The 21,461-nt window shown below is 41.6% G+C and overlaps 2 protein-coding genes across 2 annotated transcripts in view; both read right to left on the bottom strand.

The window, feature by feature from the left end:
- Positions 1 to 1,888: 1,888 nt before the first annotated feature.
- On the bottom strand, positions 1,889 to 5,561 carry gpr37a (G protein-coupled receptor 37a; the record flags this gene model as incomplete). The annotated part of the gene is made up of 2 exons (XM_083893493.1): positions 1,889 to 2,710; positions 4,698 to 5,561. The coding sequence occupies 2 exons, from the start codon at positions 5,559 to 5,561 to the stop codon at positions 1,889 to 1,891; spliced, it is 1,686 nt and encodes a 561-aa protein (XP_083749619.1).
- Positions 5,562 to 7,653: 2,092 nt separating this feature from the next.
- Positions 7,654 to 21,461, bottom strand: part of pot1 (protection of telomeres 1 homolog) — a gene marked incomplete at both ends in the record, with an annotated part of 37,690 nt that continues 23,882 nt past the window's right edge. Inside the window, 9 exons of the mRNA XM_083893492.1 lie at positions 7,654 to 7,793; positions 8,498 to 8,603; positions 9,147 to 9,241; positions 10,370 to 10,452; positions 12,123 to 12,258; positions 12,342 to 12,550; positions 12,835 to 12,991; positions 15,437 to 15,525; positions 16,404 to 16,588. Of these exons, the coding sequence (XP_083749618.1) occupies positions 7,654 to 7,793; positions 8,498 to 8,603; positions 9,147 to 9,241; positions 10,370 to 10,452; positions 12,123 to 12,258; positions 12,342 to 12,550; positions 12,835 to 12,991; positions 15,437 to 15,525; positions 16,404 to 16,588 (1,200 nt within the window). The remainder of the gene's footprint in view (positions 7,794 to 8,497; positions 8,604 to 9,146; positions 9,242 to 10,369; positions 10,453 to 12,122; positions 12,259 to 12,341; positions 12,551 to 12,834; positions 12,992 to 15,436; positions 15,526 to 16,403; positions 16,589 to 21,461) is intronic.

The following is a 21,461-nucleotide window of genomic DNA, read 5'->3' on the forward strand; positions in this document are numbered from 1 at the left end:
TTTTTTAACCTTATTGTCACAGCTTCAGAAAACAAGTTAATGAGTCGCACTGACTTGGAGTTTGGAGACTCCTTTCACCCCCAAAGTGAAGTTAGTGTTGCTTTGTAAACCACTCACTCACCCGCAAAATAAAACTCCACAGAGAAATTTGGCCATTTTACATTTTGAGTTGTTGTTGTTCCACTGCTGCCTCCATCTGCGAGTACCAATATGTTATTTTGTGACTTCAGTGTTCAGATATAGACCTACCTGACACAAACTTACCGAACAAAACAGCAGCTCCATGTGTCCTCACGAGCTTAAATCAATGTTACAATTGAGTCACATATTGTTAAGATACTGTAGACGTATACAGGCAAGAGGTCAGAAAACCTGTAAAATCACTTTTGATTTACTTGTTTACCAAACGCGCAGTAAACAGGGTAAAGGGAATGAGCCTCCGTGTCTGTGCTACTGTCGCACTGTTCACCATGGCAGCCAGCTGAGGAAGACTCTCCCTCCTCCTGTTGTCATGACAACGGAACGACAAAGACAATGGTGTGCTGTGTTCTACCCTGGCTGGGCAGCAGCGGCGGCGTGATGACGGGAAAAAAGGACGAAAACAGCCGAGTTGTGGAGAATGTGACACAGCAAATGAACTGTGATCAGAAGAGAAATCTTTTTTTTGTTATCATGCTTTTTTTATATTTATGATTTGAGCAAAAAAAGATAATAAATGAATGATGTTCTTGCTAAGAGTTGCTGTGGATTGTGCATTGGGCCGACTGTAAGACAACAAACTGTAAAAAAAACAACACAATGGTAGTTGTGTCCTCTGGACGACAGAGTCTTACTCTGCTCCTCGTCCTTATTTGGGTTTCCTCTTCTTCTCCTACCACAGTGTACGATTTTCCCCAAAATAAAGTGCTTTGCCAAATACGGGCGAGGACAAATTTGGTGTTTGATTTAAAGGGGATGAATTAAAACTACATTTTTCATACAGCGGCTGTAAAATAGTCTTATTGGATAAAGTGTTGTTGGATACTGGAAAAGTAGATCTAAGAGTGTCCCTGAGTAAACCCTGGTGATCAGACTCATAAAATCACATTGCACAAGTAATGAAGCTATTTATGTTCTCCATGGGAGTGCGTAGGTTTTCTCCCACAATCCAAAAACATGCAGATTTGGGGATTAGGCAAATTGGACGTATATGTCAGAGTGAGAGTGGATGGTTGTTTGTCTCTGGACTGGAGACCTGTCCAGGGTTTACCTCGCCTTTCTTCGCCCCATTTATCAGCTGGGATTGGAACCTTCAACCCTAATAGGTGCAGGATAAAGCAGTAGAAGATACAGTAAGTGAGATGTAATGGGGGAACTTTTGTTTTCAAATACTTTTTAATTAAAGTGACAAAACACTGTCACATTACAGAGGAAGTGCAGAGCGGTGCACCCAACATCAGCTACACTACACAGCATCTACAGCCATTTTCAATATATTACACGTATATTTAACTCTTTCACTCAAAAGACAGAAAAGAACCAAGAATATTCAAACAAAACTACACACAACTATATTCCCCAATCGTTTCCTGGATCAAAGTTTGATTGGTACATTATTCCCCAAACAAAATAAATATTTTCTTGGTGAGCAACAGGTGTAAATTCAACACAACTAACTAAACTATAGAGGAAATACGACCTATTTTCTAAGGAAGTGGACGGGAATGAGATAAAATAAGAATAATCAGTGGCAGATTGTGTAAAAAAATACACGGTGAGTTAAAGAAATAAATGCTATAATTTAATACTGTGTTCTTTTATATGTGGATTCTGTAAACAGTGAGTGTCTGTCTGTACAAACACTTCAGGACCAGGAGTCTGTCCACCAAGCTCTGTTTGACCTTTGACCTCAGCAGTGTGTCCCCACAGTGTGGTAGGCAGCAGAGGTGGAGGCTTCCTCACAGACGGTGTTGAACGGCGACAGCTCCAGCTCAGCGGACATGAGCTCGTCGTCGGCGTCCGGGGACTGCGGACCGGGGCCGCACTCCTCGCAGCAGCAGCAGCAGCAGTCCAGGAAGGCTTTGGTAAACGGCTGGCACAGGGAGAAGAGCAGCACCGGCGTCACCGCGGACTTACAGAAGAGCAGCAGCTGGCTGACCAGGTGAAGGATGTCCAGCGCCTTCCTGGGAACACTGGCTTCCATGTACGTGCTGAGGATGTTGCAGATGTTCTCCGGGATGATGCAGAAGCCGTAGACGATGGCCAGCACCACCACGGCGCAGTTCATCTGGCTCTCCAGCTGGATCTGCTTCTTGGTGCCGCGGACGCACGAGCGCTCGGCGCGGCGGATCTTGCGAGCCGTGAGCAGCGAGCTGCAGATGGTGAACAGCGTCGGGAGGCAGAAGTAGCAGCCGAAGTACCACCAGAGGCGAGCGCCGTCGTACGTGAGGCCCAGGATGTACAGGGTGTCCGGGAGCTCGGTGGAGATGCGGACCACGCAGCGCTCGCACGGCGTCATGTCGGGAGGGTCGCCGTCCTCGGTGACCAGCTGGCGAATCAGCAGCTCGGGCAGAGCGAGCAGCAGAGCACCCAGCCATATGACGGCGAGCTTGGCCGTGGTGGACGCCCAGTTCTCAATCATCTCGTAATACATCTGCACGTTGGTGGCGGCGCGGAAGCGATCGATGCACAGGGCGCACAGTGTGAAGGTCGTGACCCCAAGAGACGCCACCTGAGGACAAAAGAAGACTCTGGTTACACTTGAAAACATACACTGGTGTTCAAAAGTTTGGGGTCACTTTTTCTTTTGAAGGAAAAGCACTTTTTATTTCAATGAATATAACATAAAATGAATCAGAAATACACTCTATACATTGTTAATGTGGTAAACGACTATTCTAGCTGCAAACGTCTGGTTTTTAATGGAATATGTACATAGGTGTATAGAGGCCCATTTCCAGTGTTCTAATGGTACGTTGTGTTTGCTAATGGTGTTAGAAGACTATTGGATGATTAGAAAACCCTTGAAAACCCTTGTGCAATGATGTTAGCACAGCTGAAAACAGTTTTGCTGGTTCTTTGACGAAAAGGGCAAAACTATTATTTGGAATAAAAATAATTCTTTCTAATCTTGTCAAAGTCTTGACTATATTTTCTATTAATTTTGCAACACTTTTAAATGAATAAAAGTGTGAGTTTTAATGGTAAACACAAAAAAAGTTGTATAGGTGAGCCCAAACTTTTGGTAGTGTATCAACACCAGGTGGAAAATGTGCAAAAATGCAACAAATTTCTGTATGAACAGAATCAGCTGATGATGACTGTCAACATGTTGGTAATTTGAGCTCCAGTCAAGTCAACTTTATAACAACCAAGGTTGACCAAAGTGATTACAGATAATTAATAAAAATAGAAGTAAAAGAGTAACAAATACGGACATAATAGAATAGTTAAATGGTAAAAACTACATTATCCTGAGGTGAAGGTCAAGGAGAAGAGGTGGGTCTTTAAAAGGCGATTTAAAAATGTTCAATGGTGGGCGTAGATTTCATGTCTAAGGGTTAACTGTTCCAAAGTTTAGAGGCAGCTACAGAAAAACATCTTAATCGATACTCCGGCCTGTAGCCATGATTCCGAACACCTCCACTTTTCCTAGTTTTGGAACTGACCAAATTTGAGGAGGATGTTTCACTTAAGACACACATGAATTAGTCAAGTCTAAGGGGAAAGTTTTTCCTCTTTAGACGTAGGCTTTGTGCACAAGGACTTTGACGGCCTAAGGTTAGGTCGGCCAACCACGAAGACCAGAGGTGACCGGGCCTTTTGTGGTGGAAGCCCCTCGGCTTTGGAACAGCCTTCCTCCTCATCATCATCATCATCATCAGATGTGCAGATGAGAGTTTTACATCTTCTTTAAAAAACATTTTTTTTCTTTTCGACCTCAATTCAGGTTGAGCTAGACTCATGTCTTGGTTTGTGTTTTTGTGTAACATTTCGACTTGACAAACGAGGAACACTGGAAACTCAAAGAATCTTAACTGTACTATGAAAAATAATCTGATCTGCACATAGGTGGTTGAGGGTGGTCTGATCTCAGTCTGGTTGTATTCTTCACATTCAGTGACATGAATGACAAAGTGAACCCTGACTGCAGCCACTCTACTTTAGTGCATGAGCTCTGAGACGTTCACCATGTCCATCATCTAAAAACCCCTAATTTCTCTCATTTCATTCTGCAACATCTAATATTGGATTAGGATGAGAAAACTGCACACACACCAATTGTGCGACCCAGCGATGAAAAGTCACAATACAATACTTTTCTTCAGTATTTTTGGGAAGCATTTGTACTTTCCTTAAGTTTTTATTCCACTATAAACTGTCAGTTTTCTTCTACGACTACCAGAGAGCAAACTTCCTTCAAGGCCACAGTTGCACCACTGATGTCTCCTGCAGCTTCATGTTCAAATTCACAAACATATGAAGGATAAATTATCATAATATTCAGCCTTAACGTTATATAATTTAACTTTGTTGGATCTACACGTCATCCTTCTTGCAATCTTGCCTTGAGAACAGGAGCAGAAACTATAAATCCATCTCCCAAACTATACATCTTATCAACTGTATAATGTAATCTCATCACATGATCTCTCCCTGAGCTGAACGCACTCATCAGACCTGTTCTTCAGAGGTTCCCCCCTCTCTCTCTCTCTCACCTCCAGGTACGGGACGATCCTGCACGAGAACTCTCCAAGCAGCCAGTTCTTCGTCAGCGCGTGAAACGCCACGAGCGGCAGACAGAAGAAGACGATGACGAAGTCCCAGAGCGCGAGGTTGGCCAGCAGCGAGTTGGAGATGCTCCTCATGTAGTAGTTGTGACACACGATGCACATGACCGACACGTTCCCGATGACGCCCACGGTGAAGATGATGATGGCGAGGATCATGACCGCGTACGCGCCGTAGGACTCCGCGGTCACGGGGAAGAACGGGTTCTTCACCTGCTTGCGTCTGGTGCGCGCGTTTCCCGGCACGAACGGCGTGGTGTCGGAGAAGTCCGGCTGAGAATAGTCCTCATCATAGTCGCTGGTGTTGACGCCGAATTGCGCCTCTGCCACGGCCGTTTGCAGCGGCTCATTGCGCTTTAGTCTGTTATGTTTTGCGCTGCGTCTTTGCCGCAGTTTGTCCGGGGGGATGCAGGTGAACCCATGCCGGGTTTGTCGAAGAACCTCTCCAGGAACGCATCCAACTCTCCGCGCCTCTGTGCGCAAAGCTTCCTCTTCGGCTCCATTTTGCGCGTTACTTTTACGCACAGCGCGGCGGGGAATCTCTGCCACCGGGAGCTTAGACGACAACCGGTTTACAGTTTCCACCCACGAGGCCTGCGAGTTCACGCCGCGCGTCCCCACACTGTCCTCTCCACTCACAGTGCGCCATCCCCGGCTCTGCGCATTCCTTCCAGCGGCGGAGGACTCGTAATGAGGAGTGAAAGTCGTCTTTGTTTTCTGCCAGTCGAGTTGACTCGCGACGGCCTCGCTGCACAGCCACAAACACAGTAACGTCACGGGTGGACTTGGCATAGTGTTGTTCCGTCTAACCCGTAAGATAAAACCGAGTGAGCCTAAATGAACAGTCCATGTCTGACCTCCTTCACAGGAAGTTCAAGTTTCCCACCGCGTAAACCGCTTTCACCAAGTCTTTGCTCGCGTAAAACCAGCGAACCTCTCGGGTTCAGGTGCGTCCCTGTGCGGCTCCAGTCTGGAGGCATCACCAAAGAGATGAAAACCCCAGAGTGGAATAGTGTCCGGGAGTGGAAACACTTAAATAAGCAGCTGTTCAGAGGGTGGTGGTGGTGGTGGTGATGGAGTTTGTAGAGCTGGATCTCAGGAGAGGCGTTGTCCTCCTCCGTCAGAGAAAGTTTGTGCTCATCGAGCCACACTTGATAGCTCAAAGGCCTCGGGGACGCAAAGATCTGACCGAAGGAGACGCGGATCATCCGAGAGACATGGGAGGATCCGAGGGAGGGAGCGCGATGGAGGAGAGGGAGGAGGAGGAGGAGGAGGAGGAGGGCAGTCATCTGTCAAGCTTATTCTGATCCGATAATAAAGTGGAGAAATAACACGTGACGTTTAGGGGGTTTAATGTGCAAAATGTTTGAATTAAAACATAAAAAATGTGAGAATTAAAGATTTTTTCAGATCGTTGTGAACTCAAGAGGAGAAAAATAAAATAATAAACAACGTTTTTTAAAAAAAAAAGGTTTTGACCTCAAAATCGTTGCCTTTAAATAATCCAACGTTACTTTCCTTTACTATAGAAGTTATAGTTTTACTTCTTGCATGACAGCAAAAGTGCTAATTGACACTTCGCTATCACTTAATATTTATCTCATGAAACAACAACCTTAACAATGAACATACAGCTTGTTAATTATAAGTGAGGAATTACTTCACTTACATTTCTGGTGTGCTGAAGCTGAAAGGCTGAGGAAATATGGACAACAGTAAATAAAAAGTGTCTCTTTCTTCCCCCTTGAACTGAGGGAAATCACATCACTATTCTTTCACAAGTCAATGTAAAGAGAGACATTTACCAGTCTTGTCTGCCACCCAGTGCACAGTCTGAGTAGGACACCAACCATCTCCTGCTGCTCTCATCTGATCTGTATCATTTACAACATCACAGAAAGAAACCAGGGCTTTAGTTTTAGAAATATATCGGTGCAAGGCATAAAAGTAGCCTTCAATTATTTATGATTTTATGCCTGTAGAATCGTCAAAAAATGTTCAACTCTCAAAATCTGACGGTTATTCAAATTTTACTGTGAGTTTTGAACAGTTTAGGGGAATAAAAGACATAAAAACGGATTTGGATTTTTCAAGTTTATAACAAAATAGGAACTCTAAAATGACAAAAACAAACAATTTCACATTTACAATTTGAACTTTGAACTATTTTGCATATGTACACATTTTTTTTGTCAGTCCTGGACTTTTAGTTTTCTAGTTTCTGCCTGTTTTTGGAGTACATTTTATTTTGGGTGTTACTCCATAGCAGCGTTACTCAATCCTGGTCTTCAAATACTTGAATCAGGTGTGTATATGGGCGCAAAGCTCTACTTCTCTGCTTCCCAGTGGTTTTGAATTTTCTAGATATCACAAAAGGTCTAGGAGTTACGGTAATGAGAATTACACATGCCAAATCTGGTCTGCGACAACATGATGGTCATAAAAAGGTACAACTTATGCCAATTCACGACAAGTCCTGGCACAGAGAAATGAAAATAAGTGAACATTAAGCCCAGTCTCAGTATTTTTTTGTATCTGGTTAAGCAATAACACAGGTCTTTCAGTTGACCAGCAGGTGGCAGTACAGCTCCATCAATGTGGATCAGTTCAGACACTTGACACAATGACTGATATTATTCAAAAGGCAAAGCTTGTACAGAAAGCATCATCTTGCTTCCAGATACAGCTTCAACTGCAATTTTTTATCAGTTATTATAGTGACGGAGAGTTAGGGAGAATTTCTTATTTTTTCATTTATTTAAAAAAAGTCTAGGTGTAACAGGTAATAAAATGATTGCAGTAATAATTTATTCACAGTTATTTTGTCTCACACAAAAAAAAACACACAGTTTCTTATACAGGACACTGGTTTACCACAGGTGCATCAGGCAGGATCAGGCTCAGACTGGATGGACGAGGCTCTGGTGGTGGTGGTGTGGCAGATCTGGTAGCAGGTTTGGTTCCGTCCTTCGTCGTCCTCTCCGGGATACGCAGTCAGACACAAGTCGAGCCACGGACGCTTCCCTGAGGACACAAGATTTACCTGGCATTATAATTGTCACACACTCCTGAAGCTGGATACTTTTAGGTGGGTTTTACACTACAGAATCCACATGAGATTCTGTAGCATCTCATGTGAGCAATACTATATACTGTGCAATACTTATATTGTATATACAGATTTTTATCCTGCTTAAATTACATTCCAAACTGTGCAATATCTATATTTTTACTGGTACCCTGCTAAAATCACTCTCATACTGTGTAAATATTTCTATTTCTATTTCTATATACTGCAAAATTACGTTTCATTCTGTGATATTTATATTCTATATGCTGCTAAAATCACATCTCACACTGTGATATTTATATTTCTATATTTCATATACTGTAAAAAAATTACATTTCATTCTGTGGAAATAGTCTTATTTATTATTTTTTATACCCTGCTATGGGTCACGTCTCATAGAAATGCACTTTTTATATTTAAACCCTGCTATAGACCTGCTATTTCATACTGTGCAATAAGAATATTAACTAGGGTCACTTTTTCTTATGTCCTTTTTGACCAATACTCGGGTTGTTGCTGTTGTTGTTATTGTTCTTTGTTTTTAGCTGTATGCACTTTCAAGGTGAAGTCAAGTAAATCTCGTTGTACAACTTGTATAATGACAATAAAGGCATTCTATTATTCTATTCTATTCTAGATTGTTTTTTTAGTGCGATACCTGCGCTGCCACCTGGTGGACAGAGGGCATCCATGGTTTGTTGGATGCGTCTCTGAGCCTCCTGATCGACTGCCGAGTCCTCTGCTGACACGCCGAAGAACAGCTCCTGATGACGGAGGAAACGAGTAAGGGTTTATAAATCAGAAGTACACATGAATGAATCCAGATTTATTTTCTGGAACGCCATCGTATATCTTATTTGTTGAGGTCCTTACTGTGTCCTAATAGCTGTTTGAGTTTTTTTCATTTTTTTTTTACGCCCGAGTAATTATTTTCCTGTTTATCTGCATTATCGCGATACTTTGAACTCTCGTGAGAACCTCCGACCTGCAAGTGACTCCCTCCCACACCTGCGTAAAGTCAACAAACTGATGGTAACACCACCCACGTGACTCAAAGACAGGACTATCTCCCAGTGTCTTAAACCCAGATCAAAGTAAAGCTTGATTAAAACTAAACAAGCCATCCATGTTGTTACCATTGAATCGAGCTCTCAATAAACGAGTAAATGCGTTGTTTCAAATGCTCTCGAAAATAATAAGAAAAATTACTTGGAAAACAGAAAAGAAAAAAATAACAATATGGTCATATTTGTTTTGTAAACGCTCAAACAGAAGACATTGGTTTTTTGACGAGACGTTAAACTCACAGCGTCTCTCCAAAGAAAGACGTCCAGCGTGTCACTGGCGTCCTGCAGCTCCAGCTTCATCAGCAGGACGAACTGCAGCAGCTGGACACCGAGAGCTGCAGACCAGAAAACACAGAGACATTAACGACGTGTGATTTGTTTTTCTTTTTTCCGCAGCGATAACAGACCTCGCATCAGCTGGGAGCTGTCGGGAACCTTTACAAACCTGCTGAACAGGGTGGAAAAAAGTAAAAAGGACACAAACTTGAGTCACTTACATTTGTGCCCTGGATCCTGCAGATACTTAATGAGCTGTGTGTGTGTTAAACTTAATCCTTCAGAAACTAAATGTTAATGTCTTGGGCTTGCACTTCACAAGCATTTTTACAACCTATTAACCCCAGGACACACAAACCGTCCAACACGATTTACTGTACAGCTGCTGTTGATTGATTCATTCAGCAAAACTATCAGCCAAACCTGAGCGCTGAAAACACAACAGTGACATATGAGTTTAAATGTGGGGCACCAATTATATCATATATTATGGGAGCTCGAGGCCAATGTGATAATAACAGAAGAGGAGTGGAAGAAAAGCCTCTTAAGTAGTTATACGATTACAAAGAGTCGAGGCTGGAGAGAATTTGATTGGAAGATTAAGTTTAGGTTATTTTAGAACACGTTGAACTGTGTCTAAGTTTGCTGGAGGGTCTTTGCCATTCTACTGGAGGGGTTCCAATCTAATCCAATCCAACTGTATTGATAAGGCAATTTAAAAACAGCTGAAAACAGTGCTGTACATCAGAGATAAATAAATAAAACAAAACATACAAACGTGTGGCCTAATAGACCTAAGAACGAACAACAAAATATACATACATGTATGTGTATATATACATGTATATATTCTTCTAAGAGGTTTAAATAAGTCTACTTGATGGAAGAACTGACTGCACTACAGATCGTTGTGAACTCAAGAGGAGAAAACTACAACTGAAAAAGGAAATGTTTCTGCAGAGATGAACACCAGTGACCGTATATCTGGCTGAATGCACAATAACACACACCACATCTACTTTTATTTATCGTTTTATTATTATTCTCTCTCCCACTGCTCCTCTCCTCACTTGTTTTCTTTCTGGCTTGGGTGAACATTTGGCAAAGTCAAATGAGCTCTGTTGTATTTGGGCTGCTTCTGGGTGTCTGCTAAAAGCCCAGAGGTTTCAAAGCAGACTATGTCTCACCTTCTGCGACGACCTTCTCATCGATCACCTCCGCTCCGTCAGTGCGTGGCTCCCTCACTGCCGCCTCAGAACACTGCTTACACCTGAAGCACAGGAAAACAAAGAGTGAGTGAATGATGCTTCAACAGCTCAGCATGTGTATCTGTAGACTGTAGTCAAGTAGGACGTGATTTAGCACTTACAAATCAAAAGAAAACACAAATAAATAATCACTATAATAGTCACTGTAGCAAACCTACACATAGAGAATATGTTTGTGTGCTAACTTTAACTATTACCTCTGCAGAGAAGAGTTCTTTCTCACTAACACAAATCCACAATGGCCCAAGTTCAGGAAAAGTACGGCTCCTCTGAAACATGATCTACTGTTAGTAAAGTAGCAGAGAGTAAAATAAAACTCTCATCTTACACTTTTTCTCTGTTTATATACTGGGGCATGAACGTACACACCAATTAAATATTTATACTATTACCAGACATTATTTTGAATTATGAATCATTTGTAAAAGCAGTTCCTATTTAAAACCTCGTCTAGCAGCATCTGAGACACAACAACATCACATATACAAGACAAATCTGGACCAAACATTTACAGTAAGACCTGATGGTGGTGTAGATGTATATAAAATGCCTGTCCTCGGCTGATAACCGTCTCTGTTGGAAGCTTATTTGCTTCTCTCTCTACAAATGTGGACTATCCAGCCTCAGAGGCTGATCCACCGAGACAACAACATACATTAGCCCCATCTGCTCAATCCAAATATAAACTTATCTCACAGACGTCAGTGCCACGCGTTTTCTGTGAGCTGTTGTTGTGAAGCACTTGGTGTCATATGGTTGTTGTTTTTTTGAGAAGTTACCATATTTAGATGAGCAGGGGGTGGATCTTATTTTGTGCTTGCCTCCGTGTACCAATACACTCCAGATTTGACTCTTGAAGGTGAGGTGGGAGATCATTTTCTGGAGCATTATTTTACTGTATTGCTTAAAATCCTCTTCAAAGCCCGATTGTAACCAGTGAATTAATCCAATGTCGGTCAGCTGTGGAGCGCACAGGTCTGAAAAAACACCATCCAATCATAATGAGCGGCCCGAACAAATAAATTGGATCGTGATGCATCAATCAAACTGCCATCTAACCCTAACCCTCCTGTCTATACTTAATAGTGCATTAATCGCACATGCTCAAAAGACAATGCCAGAGCTAATGCTAGATGGCTAAACCCAAACAGTAAGTTGCAGCAACGCTATGGCAAAATGATGCCATGGTTGCTCTGTTTCTACTGGACAGGTAGGTTCACTTTTTGTATTTGTTGTTTTTCGGCATCACATCGTCATTTTAACAAGTATCCAAAAAACGTACAGTCACCAAAAAGTACCGAAAGTTACCGATGCTGAGCAGCGCTCGTGAATCTGCGTTCGTTGCTCGTTCCTGTGCTATGGAGGCGTGGCTTTGGAGGGAAGTCTGAAGACAGGGGCTTGGTCTTTTGAATTCAAAATTTAGCCCGTTCCAACTGTTTTTTCCAGGATCTCCAACCCTACCTTTAATGGGACCATAACTTAAATAAATAACTCTTCAGGTTCATTCTCTTCTAAACGCCCATAAAAACAGCCTTTTTTGCAATTGGCAAAGTCAAACCCTGATGGTCATTCAAGAGATAACAACCCACTATCAGTCATAATCAGAAAGCCAGTTAGATGACTGACGTAGCTTCTTGCTAATGATTTGTTTACTCATGGAACGGTCTCTGACCCGTAGTATCGCTTCCTGCCCCTGAAGAGGAATGGTGCAGACAGGTCGAGCAGAGCCAGTTGGCCGTCCGACGACCTCACAGGGATGATGTTCTGGTAACCAGGCGCCAGTCGACGCGTTTCCTCCAGCGTTGAACCTGCAAAACACAACAGAGTCACCAGCTGTCTCACCAGCCCTCTTTATTAGGTGTTAATATTTTAGGTTTTACAAACTTTTTACCCATGAGGAAGACAAGCTCTTTGGTTTTCCCCTCGCATATGAGCTGCGTGGACAGGTGAACGCTCAAAGCTCGGTTTGGGGACCCTGTAGAATCTCTAGGGACGTTCACATGTCCAGAGAACAACCATGGCGGAGGAGTACAGGAGCCAGAGTCCCTACACGCCTCAGAAAACAGACCTGCAACCAGTTCATCATCTGGGACGTCCAGCCTGCCAGAAATCAGATGTATGACCCAGAGAGACATTTTAATGCTTCATCTCCGGACAAATATTCACACATGAAGGCTAAGAGTAAACAAGCACAGAAAAAGTAGTCATTGTGTAGTCTGTGAAACTGTATTTGCATTCACAAAAATGCTGCAGAATTGTACTTAACTTCAGGGTTCGGTTGCTCTGTGTTTACAGCACATTCAAATAGGATTAAACCACTTTAAAACAAAGTAAAAGTAACACTGTGACATTAGCCGACTTAGTTTGTGTGTGTGTGTCTTTACAGGGTTGAACACTTGCTGCAGTAGAGTTTCAGAGCCTGGTGGAGTCTTCGAGGCTCGTAGGATCTCAGCTGGACTCTGACGTGGTGAACCCGACCTGGATCACACTGCTTTAGCTCAGACAGCTTCACAGGCCGTATGTCGTGATGACAGCTCCTCTCTGAACACAATGACGACGACACACAAGACACAGACCGTTTAGTTCACTGCTCATGTACTTCAAATATACACACACAGTGTATATATATATATATATTAAAATACCAGTATGTAGAAGCTCTGTAACCAAAATTATAATTTTTTAATGCTAAAATAAAATCATTATTGATATGCATGGATTTTCAAATTTACAGAATCACAAGAAAACAGAAAACAATATTAAAGTGCATTGTTATTACTTGATTAAGAGGACAAATAATAGTTATTTACTTTTTTCCTGAACAGAATAATTTGTCTTTGTGGTTGAATGTTACGCTTGATTAATTTCTCACTTCTCAGGGAAGAAGCCCAGTGAGCCGTCTCAATTTGGGCATAAAAAGGTGAATATAGTTTGTTATTTGCCAAATAAATAACAATAACATTTCCAGTTTTAAAAAATATACTTAAATGGGGTTAATTTACTTTAGTGTTGGACACTGAATATATTTTATACTGATAAACCAAGTGTCAATCAAGGGATTTGAGAAAAAACTAGTTTTCTGCACCTCCCCCAGATTTCTATTTAGAGCCCTGGGGGAAATCAGGCCTGTGAATGGAGGCTGACCAATGTTCTGTTCCACCAAGCAGCAGCATGTGGGGAAAGAATGTCATTATTCCACAACTGATAACAATTGCATACACTGCGAAGCAATCTAAAAGAGGATAAAAGAGTCGAAAAGAGAGTCAGACACACAAACACAACAACGTGTCATTATTATCGGTGGAGTTTTTCAGAGATGGGAGAGAAATGCCTCGGGTCGTTTACTGCGTATGAAGCGTTCGTGTGTCTGTCCATTTCAATCTGATGGGAGGGGCTCGTGACAGAGAGCATCCATCCCAAAACAGCAGAGTTCAATTGTTGTGAAGAGAAAACTTCACAAGTAATAAATGGAATTTTGGGTAACACTTTATTCACCAGTAACTAGGTGCTTACTAACATGCATATAAGCAGCATACTAGCCCTTTATTAGTAAATATCAAGCATGTATTAACACTTTATTCTACTTATATTACCTCTAAGATATTTCCTACATAAGGTGTTAATACGTGCTTAATATTTACTAATAAAGGGCTAGTATGCTACTTATATGCATGTTAATATGTGTTCCCTAATCTAAAGCACTACCGAACGTTGTCCTCTTTGTGCCACCATTTACATTTCTTGAATTTGGTTCTATTTTTTTCCTTAGTAGTAGCTGAAGTTTAAGATTATACTTAAGGCATATTTAAAATTCCCAGACACTGATCCACTTTTCAACATTTTTAACCAAACATTCCCGGAAATCCAAAAAGATAGAAGAGAAACAAAACTTAGCAGCAGGAAGCACACATATATAAACTATAAGTGCAGTTTACAACCAGTGCATTAAAGTACACAGACTATTAATGAGTCTGCAGAGCGAGTGGTGACTTTAAATATAAATCTGAGGCAAGAGAAAAAGACATTAAGTGATACTTGGGGAGCGAGCTCTGCTCTGCGGTGCCGTGTTTCATACCTGTGCAGGTTTTATCCACCATGTCCCCGTCTGAATACACAAACACAGACATTATCAAGGACTGAATTAGACGGAGACTTACAAATCAATGGCAATAGCAGCACAGGACATTAATTAAACAGAGTAATGTTAAACAGTAGCAGATCCCACCAAGAGGTAACGGGTGAAAAAAGGTATATAATCTGACAAAAGTTATACTTAACTGCACCTTTACTCTCACTGCAGTCACAGTAAATACAGTTTCTGTATTCCCGAAGCAGCACTATACTATTTTTTAAGGTCGACCTTGGTAAATTTAAGGGAAATCAGATGGGTCATACAGTGTAGTATGTTCTGTACGAAGATTCTCTTGTTGACTCTGGCATCTTACGTTTGGAGAAGTTTTTAAAAAGAGCACCTTAAGAAACCTGTGCCCTAAATGTTGAGTTAAACAAGGTACATTAGGCCTGCAGGAGCTTTTCTTTTAACGTGGGTGAGTTTTTAAAGCTGCAGCTGTTTGTCCCTCAGGTCATGGTCAAACTTTGTGGACTACGTTGCAATCCCCAGTGAAGCGTGGGCTTTTAGAAGACTCAGCTAATGGAGACGGGTCCCTGCAGATTCACAACAGCCATGTTTAATTCCACCCATCTAACCATCCATGCATCCATCAGCCAAGAGACTTTTGTGATTTTATTCTATCTGCTGCTGGCTAAGATGTTTTTCTTCGCATCAAATACTTGCAGGCGGCACCACTCTGCTCTTCAAATCAAAAAATATTGAGATCTTCTCCACATTCACTTGTCAGACGACACTACTGAAAAGCCGACACTTGCACTTTAACAGCAGTTTGTTACAGAAAGCGGTAACAGAAAGCGGTTTGTTACCATAGCAGCGTGCTGTCATTTCTCTGCTGACTAAATATTGTTTCATACTCAGAGACTCTGGTGGCGTGCTCCAGACGTCCAACAGCTCCGAGTCGTTCAGCGTGTCCTCGTCGACGTCTGTGAACATCTCGAGGGATCTGTAGTAGTACGTGAAGGAAATGAGCTCATGGCAAATAAACACAGTTAACCGTTCATTTAAATGTCACCTACAAAACACCAAAGCTTGTGTTAAAGTAGACATATACAGGAATGTCTTATTGTGATGTAGCAATGATCGCAGAAGTCAACATGTTATCTCCTGTACTTAGACTGAGGCGGACCACAAAAACATGACTCATGAGTCATCTTTTTTTCCACACCAAGTATTAAAGTGATTAAAAAGTTGATTTTGCATTATGTCTTCTTTAAGTTAAGTTGGTCTTAAACCGGCATTTAATCTTGAATTATTCCCAGTATTTTTACTCAAAACATCACCCCTGAAACCTACTGCTCAACATTTTTAAACTTGCACATTTAAATCTACATATAATATTCAAGAATATATGTATATTAGTCCGAAATAAACCATTCATTCATACATTCAAGAATAGTTGCATTCACTTTTGACCTTTATTCCCGTAAGTGGCCGTCCCCCAGTTGTAAAAAGTCAGTCTATGAGAAAATTAGGTTATTTGTCACTTGAATTATAACGTCTGTTAACAGTTTCATGCTGTCTTCGGTACAGACAATAAAGTATGGCATGTACTAATATGGGCATGTAGATCCCAAGATAAAGGCTGTACCATAGCATAGTAGCAGAGCTCAGTAGTTTTCTACTGGAACTTTATTTCTAATTAGGCAAATTGGACACTTTAAATTGACTGTATACAAGTATGAGAGTGAATGGTTGTTTGTCTCCATGTGGCCCTGGGACATAGGACGAACCCTCATGTGGAGGATAAAGTGGTAGAAGATGAGTGGGTGAGTGAGTAAGCTATTTCTAGCCTTGGTATAAGTTCCCTGTCCCTTTCTTTACCTCTTCAGCTCCTTCACTTCGGGGCTGTTGTCTGGAAGAACCCGGATCCCCCTGCCATACGTCGTTCCACCGTGAAGGTGAAAGGCCAAGTGATCCACCTCTTCTGATTGGCTGCTGGTGAGCCCAGGTACTTTACCGGAACCCGGAATCGCTCGCAAGTTGTAGATTCTCAGAAAGTCTCCAGGCTGAGAGAAAATAATAGAGTAATCAGTCAAGTATCAACAAAGATAAAGATAAGATTTTTTTTTTTTTTTCTTTTTTTTCTTCCCTGGTAGTTTTTCCTTACCCTGGTCAAAGGTCTAAGGACAGAGGATGTCACAAACCCTGTGAAGTCCCGTGAGACAAACTATGTTTTGTAAACTGTGGGCTTTATAAATAAAGATTGATTGATTGATTGATTAAAAAAAAAAAGAAGCCTATCATGGATAACAAATTACATGAAAAACAACAGGTTAAAGCTCATGCAGCGCACTTTAACGACATAACGTGAGTGCACGAACAAACAGCTTTTCAACCCCCAGAAGGACAAAGCTCTGTCATCCACTCTGCACAGCTGCCATGCAAGGTGCCAGCAGCCTTCACCCAACAACATGTGGCTCGGCGTCAAAGCTCACAGATCCTGACGCGGCCCGTGTTAATCGCAGGTTGGACCTCTAACCCTGCGATTAATGGAGCACCTGCTCTGCTCCATCAGCCACAGCTGCCTGCGCACTCACACAAAACAGACATGTTTTTGCATTTTTGGCAAGTGGAGTTTTTTCCACCGAGGGAGGAGTTGAAATTTTAAGAAAAGGATTATTCTGATTAAGTGTGACACTGTGTATTGTGTGTGTATGGGATTCAGAGAATATCTGAAAGGCAGAGATGTATCGTATAAAAATCTGAATTAACTGAACAGAAAAATTGAATGTAGAACAAAAACATTGTCAAATCTTGCTCCCAGGTCCATTTATTTGGACTTTTTTATCCTGCTCACTCAGTCAGCATCAGTCAGGATCTGTGAATCAGCAGATGGCGATGTTGTGCCAAACTTAGCGTCAGTGTGGCCGATTCAGAAGCTGCTCAAAGAACTTGTTCAGAGGGTTTGTCATTTCCCCCCCCCCTTCCCTCTGTAAGCTTGGTCACGACGAGCCTGCAGTCAACAGGAATCGGTTCTCGCTCTCTTCTGTAAGAAAACGCTTAATCGATCAAGTGTCAGACAGATAGACTGTGTGTAAAGGCTAAAGTGACTCGACTAAACAGGTTTCAGTTAACACGAGACCCAGATAAACATGAATATAGGACATTTAATTGCGTTATATCTGGCGAGGAGAAGAATGTCACAGGAAGTGAATTCTCCACAAGACGTGGCCTTTTTAAAATCCATTTTCTCCATTTACAGAGTGGAACTGGAGTTCATGTGGAGGTGGATTAGCAGCTAATCTCCTGAGGCCTATGCTCCTCTTGAAGTCCACAAAATAAGAGATGAACTGGTAGGACTAGAGAGCCGCCAGCACTCCCAACCAAAAAGCTTTTTATGATCTGGAATTATCCATTTATCGAGAATAATTCCCACATAACTCAGTGTTATCATAAAAATGACAGAGAGGACAGGTTCTGCTATTTATGTGCGTTTTGAAGTGAAGAAGAAAGACATATTGTCTGGATTGAATGTTTGGATTGACGCTTTTATAACTTCAACTCAACGTTTAATGTTGCTCCGTCAGTGCTGGATGTGTAAAAATTAATCCCAAACCTTTAAAGGAATAACAACTTGAATAATACTTGCCTTCCGTTATGTTGAATTATTACAACAAGGAGAGAAGAAACACTATGTTTCCATTTGAGGCCCCTTTCATCTTTAGCAGCACTGTTTACATGTGAACAAATCTGTAATCTGTAATTCTCAGTGAGGCAGGGAGCACACGCTATGAGAACAATGTGTTTTGTTAGCACAACGGCAGACTGTGCCTCCATTTATTTCGTCTCCCGAGACCTGAATGTTTAGTGGAATAAGACGGGGAGAAATCAACTGTAAGCTCTCGCGTGTCTGGCTCTTTCCTCTGAGCTACATGAGAGTTTAGCTGGATTTACCGCTGTTTGTGTTTGGATGCCCAGGTGGACGGGAAAACTGAGAGAGTGACTAACGCTGAGAGTGTGGAGGGGAAAACACCAGAGGGCACCGGCGTCGGTTCTGGCCAGGTGTGATTATAGCGAGCAGACATTTAGCTGTGAGACACAGCACAAGGTTTAGACCAGAACATGACTCATCCGAGACCCCATAGGTCCAAAATTACAGTCGCTCCCTGAATAGATTTTTGGAAATGAGGTATACACACCTTTGTTTTTCCCCACTTGCTATTTGTATTATTTGCATAACAACAGCCAGGAGAACTGTGAAGGAACTTATTTGTGGTCCTTATAATTTATTTTCCTAAGTTATTCATGCTTACACCTTGTAAAGAAAAATAATGTGCAAAGTCCTTGACACCGTACCCTTCCTCCATTCACAATAAAAGTTTGGTAAAGTTGCTTCCTTTGCTAGAGAGACAGAATAAAATCAAAGTGTTGTGGCTTAATGAGAGGAAAAAAGTAGAAGCTGTTAACCTGGTTTGAGACTTCTGAATCAATGTTCACATCTCAGACATTCAAATAGAAATAGGGAAAACTGAAATAACACCAAAATATAAAGTATAAGTATATGTTTTTTTAACAATTTTGGTCTGGATTAACTGAACAAAAACAGATCTTAAGATTAAGGGCTAGGAGATGCTGACCGTCTTGTATTTTGTCACTTTAGCTCATGGACTATGCATTATATATACACTTTTCACTGTTGGTGGCAATTTTCTCAAAGCTCACCCTCAGAGTCTCAGATGTCAGTGTGCCCTTTGATGTATCAGCAGGTGGCCGAAAAAATGTGTTATTCAGTAAGTCAGTCAGTCTTATCTCAGCTGCGACTGGTTCAAATGCACGGGCAGGTCTGCACACTGAGACTGGCCTCTCCTCACTGGTTATTAAGTCAAATAAAGTACAAAACAACACTTGAATGTGCTTTTGTTGTAAATTTAAAGCATTAACACAAAGCAGGACGGAGAGTGAGAGAAAGGGAGCAGGACTGTTTGTGTACGGAGTCGTTAAACTGATGATGACGAAAATTATGGAAACATCGCTTCTTCATGCGTTTGATACTGGAGCGTTGACTTATTCTAATATTGTGTGCAAACGGAGATTTTGACCTGCTTTGGAGCATGTATGAGTAATAAGGAGTAACGCCTCCAGTGTGTACATGTTTTAAAAACACTTAGTGACTTTTGAATCATTCAATTTGGGCAAGGATGGTTTAGGAACACATTTTCCTGTGGGATGACAAAGTCAGAAGATTTTTTTTACACTTTGCAGAAGTGGAAGGGCCATAATGGTTTTGAACTCTGGCTTTAGTATAGCCACAAAATGACAGGCGAGCACATTATTTGAATTAGCATAATTTTCTCAGTTTCCTGGGTAGGGTAACAAAAATGCAAGACATACACTACCGTTCAAAAGTTTGGGGTCACCTATACAATTTTTTTGTGTTTTCCATTAAAAGTCACACTTATGCATCAAAAGAGTTGCAAAATGGATAGAAAGTAGTCAAGATTAGAAATAATCATTTTTATTCAAAAATAATAATATTGCCCTTTCGTGAAAGAACCAGCAAAACTATTTTCAGCTGTGCTAACATCATTTCACAAGGGTTTTCAAGGGTTTTAATCATCCAATAGCCTTCCAACTTTATTAGCAAACACAATGTACCATTAGAACACTAAATGGGCCTCTATACACCTATGTACATATTCATTAAAACCAGACGTTTGCACCGAGAATAGTTAGTTGTATAGAGTGTATTTCTGATTCATTTACTGTTATATTCATTGAAAAATAATGACATTTCTATATGACCCCCAACTTTTGAACGGTAGTGTAGAATAGCACAGATTTTCCTTTGCAAAGAGGGAAAAAGCTCAGAACATCACATCATGTACTGTAGCTGTCATTAACAACTCTGGGTATTATGTCACATTATGACTATCAGCATAGGCAGGGGGCATTCAGGGACCGTAGGACAGACTGGTCCACAGCTCAAAGAACTGCAGCAACAAATGGCTCCCTGAAGCTACTGCTACAAACAAAATAAATAAATAAAGCAGAATAAAACACATTTTTAAAGAGACTGGGGGAGCAGAGTGGAGTAGCCCGTGGCCGCTTCTGTAAGTACCTGATCTGTATGACACACGGAACACTCTACCGTCCAGCGACCGCCCCCAAAGCCAAGACTTTGCCATCTCATGGTATTAGTGCTGCTCGTCTGCTCGGTAAAAAAAAAAGAGATTTCTTAAATTTCCAAAGATTGCTCTGGTTTGCTTCCAGGGGCTCTCTCGTCGGAGCCGAGGCTCAATAAAGCAGCGACTAGAAAACTTGTGCCCTCGCGGAGGAGAAGGAACATTCATTTCACTGTGACATCTTTATGGAGCAGCAGCAAAGCAAGTGGACTTTAAAAGGCAGAGATACAGCCCACTCCACAACAGAGCTCTTTTGTACTGGTGCAAGCAAATGTGACCGGCTGAGATACACTGATGATATACAATTAAAACAATGAGGACAATAGCTAAGTTTAGTAATTGAAAAACCACAAGATAACGTCATTTCACCACTCTTTGTCTGATACATAAGGGAAGTGGTTTAATTGACAAATTAAGGCACTCGAAAGTGGCGCGGCTCAAATGAACGAGGGAAACTTCCTGGTCAAAGAAAAGTGAGATTACAGTGTGATAATGGCGGTGAAATCTACGTTAAGAGATGCTCCATCTCCCTTCAATTCTCTATGATGTGAATAAATTGAGAAATCCTGCACTTTCAACTTCTCACGGATGTTTTGATTTCTTCAGTTAAGACAGATGTCGTGATGTATCGCTGTATGATTGTCTTGCAATATATTGATTATGACAGCATTGTTGTATCATGATATTATTGGTATTGGTGGACCGTCGAATTGTGAGGAACCCTGTGATTCTCACCTCGATACAACAGTATGTAGTT

The sequence above is a fragment of the Microchirus variegatus genome (genome assembly GCF_963457635.1).
Source record: "Microchirus variegatus genome assembly, chromosome: 8".
Lineage (NCBI taxonomy): Eukaryota > Metazoa > Chordata > Actinopteri > Pleuronectiformes > Soleidae > Microchirus > Microchirus variegatus.